This window comes from Phoxinus phoxinus (genome assembly GCF_949152265.1).
Source record: "Phoxinus phoxinus genome assembly, chromosome: 15".
In the NCBI taxonomy this organism is placed as follows: domain Eukaryota; kingdom Metazoa; phylum Chordata; class Actinopteri; order Cypriniformes; family Leuciscidae; genus Phoxinus; species Phoxinus phoxinus.
The window spans coordinates 2,991,145-3,009,550 of record NC_136890.1 but is presented as its reverse complement, the minus strand read 5'-3'; the positions used below and the strand labels follow the sequence as shown (position 1 = coordinate 3,009,550).

Here is an 18,406-nt window from a genome sequence, read left to right as displayed (position 1 = left end):
ATTTGAGGAGCACAACACAGCCTTTAAGCTAATGCAGTTAAAAAGCTGTGACTTGGCCTAGTTCATTTAATCATAAGTTCATAATATTGCATCGACAAAATGGTCTCTTAAGTTATATAGTAAAAATGCTAAGGACACAAACATTGAGCAAACATACCGTAGCCTATGCCATCCATCTGATAAAACCAGGGATGGACAGCAGGGATAAAATGTTATTATAGAGATATTTAGCATTTTATAGAGGGTTGGTCGAGAGTCTGGATCTCTTGAAAAAAAAAAACTGTGCTAGAATAATTATTTTAAAAAATCCCTACAACTAAAAACTATACAGTTCCCAAATATTACACTCAAGCCACATTTAGAAAATTATGTATGATATTTTGCTAAATATAATTCAGTGTAGCAAAATGTATCAGTGAACCAACTGGCATTTCCTTCATACAATAGAAATATAACAAGCTTCATCAAATACTAAAACAATATTAAATTAAAACACTTTATTGTGACACTTCCGGGTTGTCGTAATAGGTTAACCTAAAGTGACACATATGCTACAATAAACAATACAATCAGCATTAGTTGTTTAATAAACATCTTTGGGGAAAATGGCGCAGAAAAGTGAAGTCAGTTCTAAATAAAAAGCTATAACATCTGTTTGCGGATGCTATTGTTTGATGTGATATGTTTAATATGCCATTTATTACTACGTGCATTTCGCGTCATAATAAAAGTGTAGTTTGCCGGACTTCTATTGACCAGAGAGCATCCAGAACCAGTCCAGAATTATTAGTTTTATAGATGTAAGTTATTTATTTGATATGGCCCATGTTGCCTTCATCAGCATGTCTCCGTGCTCCTCATCCTCTCACTCACTCGGTGTTTAGTAGAGGACAGGACAGGAATGCTCGGCAAGCAGAAAATAGTCTCTCCGGAGTCAAAGCATCGCGTGATGTCTTCACTTTGAGCTTGATATCAGGGACTGAGCAGAGCCGGCATAACACCGCTAACCTTGACTGATACACACTATCACTGACTCTCACTGACTCCAGCGACACACACTGCCATGCGTTTACACACACACGAGCTAGGCTGTCCCGGCTGTGTGAGATCAGGTCTTCTTCAGCTGATCCTTGACTGACACACACTCTCACTGACTCCAGCGACACACACTGCCATGCGTTTACACACACACACGAGCTAGGCTGTCCCGGCTGTGTGAGATCAGGTCTTCTTCAGCTGATCCTTGACTGACACACACACTCACTGACTCCAGCGACACACACTGCCATGCGTTTACACACACACACACACACACACGAGCTAGGCTGTCCCGGCTGTGTGAGATCTGGTCTTCTTCAGCTGATCCTTGACTGACACACTCTGACTCCAGCGACACTGCGTTTAACACACCAACCCGGTCACACTAAAAGTGTAGCACGCATTGTGTTTATCGTGCAATGTACGCGAAACTGATTTTTTACGTGCATAGGACACGCATGGGTAGGTTAGGTGGTGTGAGGTGCGTGTGTGGGCCTATTACACGCAATGAAGTGCGTATCAAATAATGCACGCGAAAACTGCGTAGGCTATAGCCTATCATATGCACGTAAAACTCATGTTCGCGTATAAATTGCACGATAAACACACTGCGTGCTATAGAGACGCATATAACACAAGCTCAGGAAAAAAGGTGCAAAAGATGTCACTGTGGCGGACCTTTTCAAAATGTAGGCTACACCTACCTAAAGAGTGTATTAGTCTCTCAAATGTAGGCTATTGGTACCAAAAGTGTATATTTTAGTACCTAAATGTATATTCTTTTTGAAGAGTAGGCTATGTCCCAGTGACTTCTTTTGGACCTTTATTCTGTGTGTGAGATCAGTCTTCTTCAGCTGAGTGTGAACAAGTCAAAGTGAGCTATAGGCCTACACTTCATTCTGTAACGAATAAACGTACGATCAAATGATCTACTTCTGTGCATATATTATGATATAGGCTGCGTATGAAACATTCCTCTCGTATTCTCTTGAGAGCAATTCATTCAATTACAACCCGTGTTTAAAATGCACGTGACAAGTTAATATAGAAATGTAATCTTTGGCTATTCGTGTTGGTTTCATGCATTTCTTAAATACATGCTTTCAAAATGTCAATGTCAACTGGTGTAACCAGTAAAACATATTTTTCTTTCATTTTCATACATTATTTTCTTCGTTCTCAAGGTAAAACATTTTTTGAGTCATATCTTTTATATATATTCCATTTCACCATGAACAAATCACAACAGGCCTCAATAAATGTAACGACAAATTTTATATATAGGCCTATAGATAATCTTAATCATAAAAATGTATTTAAACCTGTCTAAATCATACTGTTTTTTATTATACCCGGTCAGAAAAAAAATATGAGCGTAAAGTAATTAGCCTACATTTTAACGCTTTTTTATTATTATTATTATTACATGTTTTATATATAAAACCCAGACTTGACCGTTAAATGTATTCTTGTCTATCTCCGAGAGAGCAGGATAACTTTGTTTTAAGTCTTTGTGTATCTTAAAGAGGACAACCTTGGCTGTCATGTCATAGGCTACTAAATATTTTGGTTTGGCCAACATAATTATAGGCTATCAGAAAATAATTTAGCCTACCTATATAATTCGATAATAATAAAGCTACAATATTTTCAAAACAATTAAAACCAGAAAGAATACAACATTTAAACAACAATTTGATTTTGAATTATATCAGAATCTTTGTTATTGTACCAATCGATCAATGGTGTAGTAGATTGCCAATTTTTTTTTTTTTTTGCGGGACTGATAATAAAACGCCTGGAGCGCGCATCATCTGTCACATGAGCGCGCTATCCAATGAAGACCTCTCCAGTCGTGTGAAGAAGCGCAAACCCGAGAAGACCTGAGACCTGTTAGATTCACTCCTGGAGTTTCTGAACGACTGATCGGACCGTGTTTCCTCGTCTGAAGACGCTCACACACATTCATGGTGAGTCTCTACATTATATTATTGAAAAACAATTATTCTGAAGAGACTCTGTTCGAAAACGCGCTTCATTTTTGGACTCGTTTCTCATCGTCACGCATTTTAAGTTTCAGTTCTCACGATGTGATGCACAATTTTGTGATGAAAACATCGAAATAAAGGGATTAATAGCCTACTGATAATATAAGCACGAGCTTCTCTATTAATATAAAAGTGTTTCAAACAGCGCAGCATTTCCTTATAATGTGAATGCATCATTAAAATAGTGCAGCATTTTAAAGTATCTTATTTAAAAGGTTATTCTGCTGGGGAATCGCACAAATATCCTGCATTCAGAATAAGTTTCATTCAATATGCATTTTCATTTAAAGACATTAATATGAAATATCACCTTCAGAAATAGTTTCATTTATGCATTGCCGGTTCAGTTGTGGATAAATAAATATCCTTCTTAACAAACTGACACATTCACTGAAAATCTTATTAAAGGGAAATGTGAATCATTTCTTATAAGAATTTGTTTCCATTACGCTTTTTTTTTTTTTTTAAACAAGCTTAGCTTTTTCCATAATTTTAATATTTCCTTATTTAAATATACTGCAGTGTTTTAACGCAAAACAAGAACATTTTCTGTATCATATTCCCAAAACATACAAAAAACGAATTCGATTAAAAATAAGCCAAACGATAAATTCCACTATTCGGCTTTCTAGTGTGTAGACCTATTAAAGAATGCAAATATTTATTTATCAATACATTAAATTAATAAAAACAGTATGCTAATCCTACAATCAAATATGTATAATTATTATTAGAATATTATAATTAGCGTGTGTGTGTGTGTGTGTGGTCAGGAGTCAATATGATAAAACCCCGCCATCTTTCCTCTGCGTGCCCAGAAGTAAAACAGATGCTTCTGGATCTCTAGCATTATTAATCTTTTTCATAACACACTTTTGATCACACCGCCTCGATCAGTGATCGGGGACGCGCTGAGGGATTTACAGTGCGATTAGCTTGATGACAATGTTGCCAGAATGCACGTGCACATAACCAGTCTTTAAAAGAGAAGAACATACTTTATTTCTCAAATCATTATCAGTAATAATTTTAAGAATGTTAATGTCTCAATCTCAGCGTCTGTAAGCGATCCGGCGACCGAGGATTGAGTGATGATGATGGAGTTCACTGCAGATGAAGAGCTGGAGGAACAGTGTCCTGTGTGTGGAGATAAAGTGTCCGGGTATCATTACGGTCTTCTGACCTGCGAGAGCTGTAAGGTATGATCATGTTTCTCTTACGCGTTAATATCTCGGAAACGCGTTATAATTATACACCACTGCTTATGTGCACTGAAAAAAATAGGCTATTTTTTTTATTGTAGCTATAATGTTATGAAAAGCAAAATGCTGGGTTGTTTCATAAAATATGGACAAACCCAGCCGTTGGGTTACATTTTTACATTAAATTTTTAACCCAACGTTTGGGTTTGTCCATATTGTACACTCTAAAAAATGCTGGGTTGTTTCAACCCAATTTTGGGTAAAATATGGACAAACCCAAACGTTGCGTTAAAAATGTAATGTAAAAATTTAACCCAACGGCTGGGTTTGTCCATATTTTACCCCAAATTGGGTTGAAACAACCCAGCATTTTTTAGAGTAGTCTTTGTTCATAAATTTTTTTAATAATTTTTTTACATTTATTTTTTTATAATATTTTTTGGTTGTATCATATATGCAAATACATACTGGATTTCAACAACTGACTACACTCTAAATGGTTAAATGTGAAACACTCAGTTCCCCAAAGAACCTTTCAATGAGCAGTTCTTAAAATAACCTTATTTTTACTCATACTTTTACATTTTAATCATCTAAAGAATCTCTTTCCACTATAAAGAACCTTTTATGCGATGGAAAGATTCCATGGATGTTAACGTTTCTTTTAAGGGTGTATTTTAGTGTCCTTGTTACATGTAATTACTACAGTAATCACTATAAATTATGCATAATTACATGCAACTAACCCTATAGTAAGTACCTGTAGTTAATTAATATTACTCAGTGCGGTAACACATTATTTTACAGTGTCCTGGTTACATATGTTACATGTACTTACCATAACAGATAATTATGCATTATTACATGCAACTAATCCTAAACCAAATCCTAAACCCTATAGTAAATACATGTAGTTGCTTAATATTACTCAGTACTCAAATATATAATTACACTGTAACTATGACACCTTAAAATAAGATCTAGATAAATGTTCCTGTAAGAAAGCCAAAAGTCATTTCTAAGATTGCCTGTTAATTAGAACACATTACAATGCAAGTGTTTCTTTAACAGCTGACAGAATATAATCCTTTATGCATTATCATAACAGGGTTTTTTCAAGAGGACGGTTCAGAATAACAAGAGATACACGTGCACACAGAACCAGGACTGTGGCATCGACAAAACCCAGCGCAAGAGATGCCCGTTCTGCCGCTTCCAGAAGTGCCTGAGCGTCGGCATGAGACTCGAGGGTGAGACACACACACACACACACACACACACACACACACACACACACACACACACACACACACACACACACAGCCTCGTGTCAAGGAGCCGTTACGAATGTCCTGATTATTACTGTCTGTTGAGTGTTGGAACGTAGCCCAATATAATGCTTATTAAATGATATTATATCATGTGTTATATATGAAGGTCTTGAGCATCACTCACTCAGTAATTTTAATTAACTTTAATTAACAACATGTACTTTCTGCATAATTAGTGTTAGTTGCATGAAACTGCATCATTTACAGTTAGAAACAGACCAAATAAAGTGTTACCCTTTTAGAAATGTCTCATTGTTACATATGTTATATGTACTTACCATAGTAATAACAGTAAATTATGCATAATTACATGCAACTAACCCTCAACATAGGGCTGTAAACGATTAATCGCGATTAACCGAATCCAAAATAAAAGTTTGTGTTTACATAATATATGTGTGTGTATTGTGTATAATTATTTTGTATATATAAATACACACACATGCATGTATATATTTAAGAAAAATGTGTTATTTATATATAAAATAGTTCTATTTATATATAATATAAATCATATACAAATATATATGCAGTATATAAATGCAAATATTTCTCAAATATATACATGCATGTGTGTGTATTTATATATACAAAATAATTATACACAATACACACACATATATTATGTAAACACAAACTTTTATTTTGGATTTGATTAATCGTTTACAGCCCTGCCTCAACCAAACCCTAACCCTATAGTTGCTTATTATTACTCAAATATATAATTACAGTGTAGCAATGACACCTTAAAATCAAGTGTAACCCTTTATTTTAAGGTGTCTTTAATTATATATTTGAGTACTGAGTAATATTAATTAACTACATGTTCTTATAGGGCTAGGATTAGGGTTTGGTTACATGTAATTATGCATCATTTACTGTTATTATGTAGCATATGTAACGATGACACTGTAAAATAAAGTGTTACCAAAAATTCAGTATCTGTAAAAAACAGGAAAACATTTAATGCAATATTTGAACATTTAATGCAATATTTGATGATCATGAATTAAAATCATTTTTATCCTATTAAATGACATTGACTCATAGATGTATTAAAACTATAACACATCTAAATTGGCCTTAATCAATGTAAAAGTAATAAATAACATGTGTCTGGACACTCTGTGCAACACAGATTTATATTAGTGCACAAACCGTTTCACAGCCCAGTTATATTGTCTTCCAAATCCATCCCGACTCATTATTTGCTGGAAAACTGTGTGTTATTTGTGTGCGTGCGCGCGATTCCCAGGCCGAGTGCAGAGAAGCACCTGTTTCCGCGCGCGCCTGTGACACATTCCTCACGCGCTGATAAGACTCGCGGATTCATGGAGACTCACAGAAACCACAGCGGAAAATATCCATATGAAGAGAAATATCCACTTGCTTTGCCCTGACTTATGAAGAAAACCCTGCCACGCATTCCTGGCTTTATTTGGCTTTTTAATCTTCTCCTAAAATACCAGCCGATGAAGAGTGCATCTGCAAAATGCAAAACATATATTATGTGTCTTTTATATAAACTAACATTTCAATTAATCATCTGATGCATTGCATGTGAAAAATGTACATCTTCACCCTTTATTCAAATATTATTCACAATTTGGGCAACACTTTATTTTAATAACATATTTGTTATTAATGACCTACAAGTTCAATTAAACCATCAAAATATGAGGAAAATATTTGGTTACACTTTATTTGAAGGTGTCCGTGTTACAGTAATTATACATTTAAGTACTGAGTAATAATAATTATCTACATTACTATAGGGTTAGAGTTGGTGTATGTAGTTATGCATCATATATAGTAATAACCAAAATTCTTTGGACTTTGTTAGCATATTGCATTGTCAATTTTTGTGATAATAACGCAAAGAAACATGCCAAATTGTGCCGACATCATTTTTGTCCAGGCTGTCATGGACAAGAGAGAAACCACAAAATATGAATAACTGACTATGTTGTAGTTAGTGTATGCTTTTTACTCTCCTTTGCATTGTAAAATAAAACCTGTAGCTATTTTTTTTTTTGCCAAATTATTTTGCCTGATAAAAAACTTTTATCATATTTATCAAACTTCATATTTAAAGTATTACAATTTTTTTTTGCTAAATCTTTATTTTACTGTTTTCGTTACACGTTACATGTAACTATAGAAATTACCATAAATTGTGCATAATTACATGCAACTGACCCTAAACCAAACCCTATAGTATGTACATGTAGTTAAGTCGTATTACTCAGTACTTAAATGTATAATTACTGTAACACGGACACCTTCAAATAAAGTGTAACCAAATATTTTCCTCATATTTTGATGGTTTAATTGAACTTGTAGGTCATTAATAACAAATATGTTATTAAAATAAAGTGTTGCCCAAATTGTGAATAATATTTGAATAAAGGGTGAAGATGTACATTTTTCACATGCAATGCATCACATGATTAATTGAAATGTTAATTTATATAAAAGACATATAAAGTGTAACCAAATATTTTCCTCATATTTTGATTTGAACTTAAGGTCATTAATAACAAATACCCCCACCGGACGTCACTCATGGCCACTACTGTACATGTCTTTACACTGTACTTTTAACATGTTCCTGCATGATGTAACTGCAGCTGTAATCTATCATTACACTGTTGACCCCTTAAACCCAGTAAACCGGTCCTAACCTGACCCGTATCTCACCTCAACAGCCCCACAGGTGTTTTACTTTACACTTTATTAGGTAACACTTTATTTTACAGTGTCTTTGTTACACACGTTACATGTAGTAACTATAGTAATTACTATAAATTACATGCAACTAACCCTGATCCTAACTCTATAGTAAGTACATGTAGATAGTTATTATTACTCAGTACTTATATGTATAATTACAATGTAACACAGTAAAATAAGTTGTACCCCTTTATTTTACGGTGTCCTTGTTACAGTAATTATACATTTAATGACTGAGTAATAATAATTATCTACATGTACTTAGGGTTAGGATCAGGGTTAATTGCATGTAATTTATAGTAATTATTATAGTTAACGTGTGTAACAAAGACACTGTAAAATAAAGTGTTACCTAATAAAGTGTACCCCTTTATTTTAAGGTGTCCGTGTTACAGTGTAATTATACATTCAATGACTGAGTAATAATAATAATTAACTACATGTACTTAAAGTTAGTTGCATGCTATTATGCACAATTTATAGTTACTACTACAGTAATTACATGTAACGTGTAACTGGGACACTGTATAATACCGTTACCGAGTTTTGCAACACAACATCCACACAATAAGTGTAGTTAAAGACCTCTAATATAAAGTGCGATATAACTGTCGCTCTCTCTCTTTTCCCAGCTGTCCGTGCGGATCGAATGCGGGGGGGACGGAACAAGTTCGGGCCCATGTACAAGCGCGACCGTGCGCTGAAGCAGCAGAAGAGAGCTTTAATCCGAGCCAGCGGCTTTAAGATCGAGGGCAACCCGAGCCTCCTGTCCACCGGTCAGACGGAGTACCCTCACCCCGGGCCGCTCTCGGTCCTCCACGCGCCGTCTCTCTCGTCTCCGGAGTACGAGTGCGCTCCTCTCTGTCCTCCAGCCCTGAGTGTGGCGCTGCAGAGCTACGGCTCATTCCCGGCTCAGTACCAGTACAGCGCTCCCAGGTCCATTAAAGCGGAGTACCCGGACGTGTACTCCAGTTCTCCAGACTCCTCTCTGGGATACCCGTACCCTGACGGCTGCATGCCCGCGTCCCCTCACTCCAGTGCCATGAACCCCGGGCTCCCGCCGCTGGTGCTGGAGCTGGTCAGCTACGACCCGGATGAGGAGCAGGTACGAGTCATCAGCTGGAGTTATAAATGAGACACTGCACACCTGTACTTTATATTAGGTGTCTTTAACTAAAACTCATTGTTAGGTACAAATGGGGCTGTCAAATAAAATAGTAAATTTCGAATATTCGTCGCATTTAAAAAAAAAAAGCAAAAACCATGCATTCGAAATGTTGGTGTGTCATGATGATGACGTGGTTTGTTTTTGTTAGTTTATCCAGCATACAGCCGGTGTGGCTGCGTTGTGAATCTGAAAAATGGCGGGAAAAGGCTCTTCCTGCTGGCGAATGAATGCCAGTTTGCTATTGTGTGTTCATGTAGTAACGTTACATTACGCTGTGTGTTGAAGTGTGTTTTCTCGGGTTACTGATGCACTTGCACAGTTTCATGCACTATTGTAAACTTATTTTCCTTCCTTGCATGCACTTTAAGGAAGTTATATTTTATTTAAGAACAGTTGTTTAAAAAGTGAATGTCATTTAATGTCAATAAAAGTCGCGGTGCTTGATTTGGTTTATAGTGCTCGCTTGCGCCCTCTTGTGGGCATACAGGACTTTTTTCCCTCTAATATTTAAAATTGTCTTTAGAATTCGAACATAACTCGAATTTTGCAAATATTTAAGAAATTCGAATTTAGCTTTTCAGTCATTTTGACAGCGCTAGTAGGTACAATGGCTTTATTTTACAGTGGCATTGTTTCATTTGTTACATGCAGTTACTATAACTATGCATAATTACATGCAACTAACCCTAAACCAATCCAAACCCTAATCCTAATCCTAATCCTATAGTAGTTAAGTACATGCAGGACTTTCCCAGACAGCAACACAGCGTCGGCCCAGATCCGGCCCACATCTGGGAAGTGTGGAATCCACATGTACCAGATGTGCGTTTATAAATAGACTATTAGGAGTGTGAAATGAGATAACATTGTTGAATTTAACAAAGATAAAGTAATTGCAGTTGCATTGCATGAAATGCTTGCCTGTCTTTTTTTCTCATATGGGAGACGAGCAAAGATACATGTAGTTATAATACTCAGTACTTAAATCTATAGGACGTTAACTATTGTAAAGTGGGGACACTGTGGAAAATTACATTCATGATTTCTTTTCACAACATTTTTTCTTTTGTCAAATCAAGTAAGATAATCAATGTGGTTCAGATAACAGAATATTTTGAGTTTCTGTTGATTAAACCGATCTTCTTCATTTTATTAACTCAAATATCAAAGAACTGAACATTTTTAATACAACCAGGGTACTTACTTTTTTATGTTAAACCAGCAATATTTGTGTACAACAGTCACTTTAGTTTAGGGTCCAATTCTCACTATAAATGAGTTTCTTACTCGCATGCATATCACTGGGATATTGAGTTTATTAGTACTTATAAAGCATGACTTATTCTGCATGACCATACTCTACATCCCTTAATCCTAAACTTAAAAATGACCTTACTAACTATTAATAATCAGTAATTAGGAGTTTATTAAGGCAAAAGTCATAGTTAATAGTTAGAATTGGACCCTAAACTTAAATATATGTCCATAAAGGGTTGCTATTTTTTCTTTAATATTTCTTTAAGATATTCACCTCTGAATTTTGCACAATTTATTTCCATATAAAATAATAAATTGTATTAATAACACATCTTATACCATTTTTCAATAAATGCGGTGTAGTGCTGTAAAAAGTGTTCATTCACTTAATATTTTTTTTTTGTAAACCGTTGCCTTAAAATGAATAAGTAAATAAACGTAATGCTTAATTGAAAAAATTAAGTTATGTGAACTTGACAATTCCACATTACTTAATTTTTCTGCTTAAGCATGAAGTTTAGTTACTTATTAATTTTAACGGGTTTACTAGAGAACAACTCTTTTTTTTTCTTGCAAAAAAGAGTAGCTTATACAAGGTAAGAAATGACACACATACAGAAGAATGAAAAAAAAAGTTACAAAACAGTTAAATATAGATATCGATATAAGTAATAAGATGGTAAGTAATGAAAAATTTAGTGATGTAGATAGAGGCAATTTAATACAATCATAGTAGTAGTAATAGAGCTGTATACAACTCTCAATTTTGGGTCAAATATGGACAAACCCATCCGTTGGGTTACATTTTTTAATTACAGTTTTAACCCAACGCTTGGGTTTGTCCATATTTGACCCAAAATTGGGTTGAAACAACCCAGCATTTTTTACCACTAATAATAGTAGTAGTAGTAGTAACAATAATAATATTCATGATAATAATAGGATTAGCATGATAATAGTATAATAGGATGAAACATTATAATGAGTAATTCTTACAAGCCTTTTTACAGTAATACACACTTCTCCTGCATGCACTCCTCAGTTGTGTCACAGTTCACCTGTGTTTGCAGGTGCGAGGGAAGATCTGTGCGTATCTCCACCAGGAGCAAAGCGGCCGAGGGAAACTGGACAAGCCTCGGGCCTTCAGTCTGCTGTGTGTCATGGCGGACCAGACGCTCTTCTCCATTGTGGAGTGGGCAAGAAGCTGTGTCTTCTTCAAGGAACTAAAGGTACAGCTCCGAGATAAGGCCATAATCCCAATAAGTGTTTTGTCTAATAAAAGTCAAAGTATTTTGGAGAAAGTCTGCTATTTTGTCGCCGAATCATGTATCTCCGTGGAAGATAACACTGGGGCATTCAGATACTCTCGTCGAGCTGCTCTACAAGTGAGATTGCATTTGAATGTTTCGGTTTTTGTGGTCGCATGGCTGATATCTGCGTTGACGCGTCAAACTCAGGAATTCTTGCTCGCTCTCCAGCGGTTTTGACTGGCTGTTAATGGAGCTTTAGCTAAATATATCAGATCTGGTCACTCAGTTGCTACTCACATCAGGGAGTGTTGCAGATCATCCATTCCCAAACAGATACAGTGTTGAATCTGCTCCGCTCTGACCTCTTCTGAACACACTGGCAAACCAATTATTCAGACACCAGATATCATTTTTGATATTGTTTCACTAGTGTGTGCAGGATTCTATAGTTCATTTGTGTAAGTGAGAATAGCAAAATAAAGTAAACTGTGACACATTATACCCAATAATTCTTCATACAGTGACAAATTTGGGACCAACAATTATTCAGACGCCAGATATAATTTTTGCTATATTTTTTTCACTAGTGTGTGCTGGACACTATAGTTCATTTATGATAGCAAAATAAAGTAAACTGTGACATTTTATACCCAATATAATCAATGTGGTTCAGATAACAGAATACTTTGAGTTTCTGTTGATTAATATAAAACACCATACTTTTACCCAAACTGAATAATAAAAACGAGTTTAAATGGGTAAATTTCATATCTATATTTCTGAGTCTTCATTTTCTTTTCTGACATAGCCTATATACTCCAGTTCTTGTTAAAACACACCAGACATGCAAATAATGTGCATTTTAGGCACTTTTTGTGTGGAATCAATTTTTATTGTATTAACTCAATTTTCAAATAAAATTTTAATACAACCAGGTTACTTACTTTTGTATGTTAAACCAGCAATATTGTTGTACAGTCACTTTAGTTTATGGTCAAATTCTCACTATAAACTAGTTTCTTACTAGCATGCATCACTGGGATATTGTTCATTTAGATTTAAAAATGTATACAAATTTGGGACCAAAAATGATTCAGACACCAGATATCATTTTTTACTAGTGTGTGCAGGACACTAGGATAGCAAAAATAAAGTAAACTGTGACATTATACCCAATAATTCTTCATGCAGTGACTACCAGTAAAATTCATAAAAATTTGGGACCAGAAATGATTGGGACACTTTGAGCTGATCATGTTTTCTTCAGTGTTTTGTCTGCAACTGCTAATGCTCTTTTCACACACACACTGAACACAATGAAGCATTGCTTGGTCACTGGTTGAGCCAAACTGGTATTATCTAATTGTGTAGTTAAACTGAACAGCTGACAGATATTCAACATAATTCATGTGTGAGACAGTCTAACAGAAGGACGGACAAAACCTGTCAAATATCCACTGATCTGATAACTCTGAGTTCTGGTTTTCTAAACTATCACGAAGAAACCGTGAGAATGTGAGACATGTTGAAGGTGTCTGCAGAAATTGCCTGTACATTACAGTGAATATAAGTGCCTGATGCTGGAATGAATTCAAGCAGATCGTGTAGAATTTGGAACTTTGTTTTGGCGCATTCACACCTGCGTGACCGTCGCATTCCATTCCGTCGCCATGGCAACCAGCGTCAGGATTCCGAATGATGCGTAAAATGTTTCAGTTTTTAAAAACGCATGCCAGCGACTGACTGGACGCTTAATTACATTCCGCGCAGAAGATAACTCAGGAATCCCATGCAACGCTCCCTCTCCCCGCCGCATTGTTCCCGACGTGCACTCGGGCTTCATTAAACTCCGGTTTGTGCACGGCAGTCTGAAGTGTGCCACTTGTGAGAGTGAGGTCAAGTGTGCAGGATTAGATGTGGATATATGGATCGAGTGATTGTGTCTGTGCTGAGGTTGATGTATGTGGCGCTCGACACAGTGTGGCCTTCAAAACACAGCGCTGAATACACACAGGGTTAGTGGGGGAGGAGGACGCGGGCCTGATGAAGGACGAGAGGTGAGAGGAGCGAGAGGTCATCGTCTGACGCTCGTAAATACATGATCTCGGTCTGCTGACGGTCATCTGTACGCCAGGGTTGCGTTGCTGTGGATGTTCGAGTCCGCTTTGAGTTAAAACAGCTGGACGTCACATTTATTATTGTTTTGGTCTTTTATTGAGAGGAGAATTGTCTTTTTTGGGCTGCTTTATCCTTTATGCCGTTTCTGGAGCTTCTCTGGACCTTTGCTTTCTCACGCAAGCTCCACTCTAAAAAATGCTGGGTTGTTTTAACCCAATTTTGGGTCAAATATGGACAAACCCAGTCGTTGCTGGGTTAAATGTTTATAATGGATAGTTTGGGCCAACCGAGAAAAGTGATTTGAGCAATGTTGACTTAGGTTCTCTCACTTCATACCGTTCGTTTGCTGCAAAGAATCTGGGTTTTATATTGGATAGTGGTCTAAAACTGAACAAACAAATCAATGCAGTTATCAGGTCCAGTTTTTACCATCTCCGGAGATTAGCGAAAGTTAAACCATTCCTAAATAGGAACAGTTTTGAGATTGTAATCCATGCTTTTATTTCATCACGGCTTGATTACTGTAATTCGCTATATCAAGGGCTTCATCTTTCCATCGGCTTCAACTGGTCCAGAATGCAGCGGCCCGTCTGCTTACAGGCATTCGCAAACCAGATCACATCACACCTACATTACGTTCATTGCACTGGCTACCTGTTCAGTATCGTATCGAATTAAAAGTCTTGTTGTTTATGTACAAAGCATTAAATATTCTCGCTCCTCAATACCTTACTGAGCTGGTTATGGAACACAAACCAGTCAGATTGCTCAGATCACAGACCAGTTATCTGACACGAGTACCCAGATCCAGATTGAAATGCAGGGGTGACAGAGCCTTTGCGATAGCTGGACCCAGGCTATGGAACAAATTACATTATACATCAAAACAGCGTCCACAGTGTCCAGAAAACTTTAAAAACCTATTTGTACTCGTATGCGTTCAATGTCTTGTGAAAGTTGATTTAAATGTATGTAATGTTTCTATTTGAGATATAACTTGTACAGCACTTTGGTCAACCAAGGTTGTTTTAAATGTGCTTTATAAATAAAGTAAAATTGAAACTTAAACCAATGTTTGGGTTTGTCAATATTTGACCCAAAATTGGGTTAAAACAACCCAGCATTTTTTTAGAGTGTAAGTTTCCATCCACTTGTCAATCGAATTATCTGAAGTTCGGTAAAAAAACCTCATGCGAATAAAGCTGGGCAAAGTGTGTTTCCATCCAACGGCTTTAAAGCGAATAAAAACCCGTGCGTAATGATGTCACGTGCTGTTTTGCGATCAAATTGGTATATGGAATTGATTTGAGACATTTTAAGGTGTTTTCATTAATTTTCGCACTGAATCGCACAACATTCAAGCCAACATTTGCGAACAAAGTTTTGCTAGACAAAATGCAATTCATTATTTATTCAGCAAATAACGTTTCCATCAGCGTTTATCGCATAAGCCGTATATCGATCAAGATCAAATCCGATGAGACCGAACGCATGTGATCGTCAACCAGTGGATCTCTGAGTGAGTGAGTTAGTGGAGGCGGGGCTCATTTGCATATTCATAGAACCCCGCATACTAAATGAGGCGAGGGTGTCGAGTTACATTCAAGCTATTTTTTAAAGGAAACATTTTGTTAAATATGTAATATCTAGTGATCGAAGACGAGTTTTAAGGAATAAAATGATTGACTACAGGGGGAACTTAAGTCACAATATTATGCTTAAGATCGGTATCATAGCGACCTAATACTGTGAGCGCATAACAACTCCTCCTTTTCCCATGATTTAGGTTGGAGATCAGATGCGACTGCTGCATAACTGCTGGAGCGAGCTGTTGCTTCTCGATCATATCTGCAGACAGGTGCATCATGGGAGAGACAACAGTCTGCTGCTCATTACAGGACAGGAGGTGAGGTTATCCAAACCATCATTTATAATCTCATGTCATTATGGAAAAGCAGAACATTTCAGTACAAAGAGTTGTAGTGGTATCCATGTTAAACGTCTCAAACAGTAAATCCTGATCTTGCATATGATTTGCATTCGTCAGTGACTCATATTTTATGACTCTTAGTTAAAGTCCCATTGAAGTGCCTTGGGACGCGCAGCTTTGTTTGATGCGTTGACGTAATCTCCACTGAAACAGGAAGCTAAGGCGGGACATATTGGATAGCTCCTCCCCTTTTTCAAATAGCCAATAGCGTTTAGTTTACAGACTGCGAGTCGTACTTGACGGCACCATGGAAGCGAATCCGAGCGCTGATGAAACGTTGGATTCAATAGTAGAGATGTGAATAAATTCTAGCCATTTCATTCCTAACCTCGTGACGCGTCAACGCTCGCTTTGGTCAGGTGGTGTTTACAGCATAGGGGGGCGGAGCTTCACATTCTAGAGAGCGTGTGATTGGACAGAAGATGTGATGAGAAGCTGAAGTGTTGTCATAAAAATCCCTGATCCAGTTTTAGCCGATTTGAAAGCTTATATCTCCTAAATGCACATTTTGTCATTGGTTTGAACATATTCACACTAAAAGCTAAAAAAGGTTTTTAAAAAAAATCAGGCCTTTAAAGAATCTGTCACTTTTAGGCTTCTAGTGTGTTGTTCTTTGGCCTTTTAATGCTCCAAACCTCATTGATGCACGAGTGAGGTTGTATAGAAACGCCTCATGTTGAAAGATCTGTGTGTGTGTGTGTGTGTGTGTGTGCTGTAGGTGGATCTGTCGGCGGTGTGTGACGCGGGACCGCCTCTGTCCAGTATGGTCCAGAGAGGACAGGATCTGGCCCGGAGACTTCAGCTTCTTCAGGTGGACAGAAGAGAGATGGCCTGCCTGAAGTTCCTCATCCTCTTCAACCCCAGTGAGTCTGCGCACACACACACACACACACACACACACACACACTGATGGAGAACTGTGTGTGATTCGGACACGTTCCCCAGGCATCTCAATGGCAAAAAGTGTCCAAATCAACCGGAATCCCCAATACTCCTTATAATAATAAAAATAAACGGTACTGTCTAAAGCGCCTTTAAAAGTTACATCTCAAAGCGCTTCATAAAAATAAGGGGTTCAAGCGTTTACGGCCTTTAAGCACACATGCATAAAACAACATTACGTTTTATTTAGCAAGAATTTAACCACTGACATCATGGATGGAAAACATCATTTACAGCCAATACAGGCACTTTACCATAGGACATATATGGCAAACTTGTGTGGTTGGGACGACAGCTCTCGAGCCGTGGTTAGAAGCAGAGTTTCTAGTTTACATGAGATATAGACTGAATAAATCCTTATCTTTAGCAAAATAAGCAAGCTGACATTCAGTACAACCCGTGTTATTTATTTAAAATACATACAAATGTCATTTACGTCTATAAAATTATAGAGATATAAAGCACCGTTTTTGAAGACTGCGCATGTGCGAACGAGCTCTACTGTGTAAGAACGAGACAAATATTGAGTCTGGTAATAAAGCAAAATTACTGAGAACAATTAGAAATGGTCTTCAGATGCCATGTCTATAACTTATATGACGAAATCTAGCGTTAATTCGATCTCAAACAGATTCATTAAAATAAGTTATTAGTCCACCACGTGCGAGACGTCATAAACCAACGTGGTTGAACGATACTTTGCGACATACGGTTTCGGGAAACAGTCGTGACTCGCTAGTTGATTTCTCCAGCGATGCATCGTACTATGGTAGTTAAGCAGCGAGCGATGTAGTTGTACGGGAAACACACCCCTGAGCGACGCATGTTGAGCGACGCATAGTTGTCCACAGAGCTCGACTGCACGCACGCTGGAAGTAGTAATAAATTAATGAGTGTAAACGATCTTTGCCGTTGTTGTAAAAAGAATTTTAAGAATTCGCGGAGTACTTACAAGCACGAATAGCATTTTTGAGAGAAATACAAAAGGTGTGTGTATATACGAACAAGTTCTCCGTTTAGGATTATATCTCGACAATTAAATAAATCTTTTCGCATTTGTCGGCCCTGTCTCAACTTTATAACACGATTGCAACGCGACTGATTTAAAAAAATGGAAAGAAGCGTGTTCATCTGAGGCTTCAGAGAACAGAGATCGTGAGCGCATCCCTTCCATTGGTTTTCATTGCGTCTCATCTTAGCGACCATCGGAGCCAGCTGATAAATTAAACTTTTGCCGAATCCCGTAGGAAGGACGGCAAACACATCTTTCCAATCGACAAATGCCTTGATTGCGGTTCTCCGTTCGTCTTTTAAAATGAATGCGCTGTC

At 37.1% G+C, this 18,406-nt stretch overlaps 1 protein-coding gene across 1 annotated transcript in view; it reads left to right on the top strand.

The window, feature by feature from the left end:
• Window positions 1–2,862: 2,862 nt before the first annotated feature.
• The window catches only part of nr5a1a (nuclear receptor subfamily 5, group A, member 1a), a 19,810-nt gene continuing 4,266 nt past the window's right edge, over window positions 2,863–18,406 (top strand). The window contains exons 1-7 of the mRNA XM_079637688.1: window positions 2,863–3,008; window positions 4,143–4,285; window positions 5,397–5,538; window positions 8,985–9,457; window positions 11,848–12,006; window positions 15,932–16,051; window positions 16,854–16,998. Of these exons, the coding sequence (XP_079493814.1) occupies window positions 4,178–4,285; window positions 5,397–5,538; window positions 8,985–9,457; window positions 11,848–12,006; window positions 15,932–16,051; window positions 16,854–16,998 (1,147 nt within the window). The 5' untranslated portion in view covers window positions 2,863–3,008; window positions 4,143–4,177. The remainder of the gene's footprint in view (window positions 3,009–4,142; window positions 4,286–5,396; window positions 5,539–8,984; window positions 9,458–11,847; window positions 12,007–15,931; window positions 16,052–16,853; window positions 16,999–18,406) is intronic.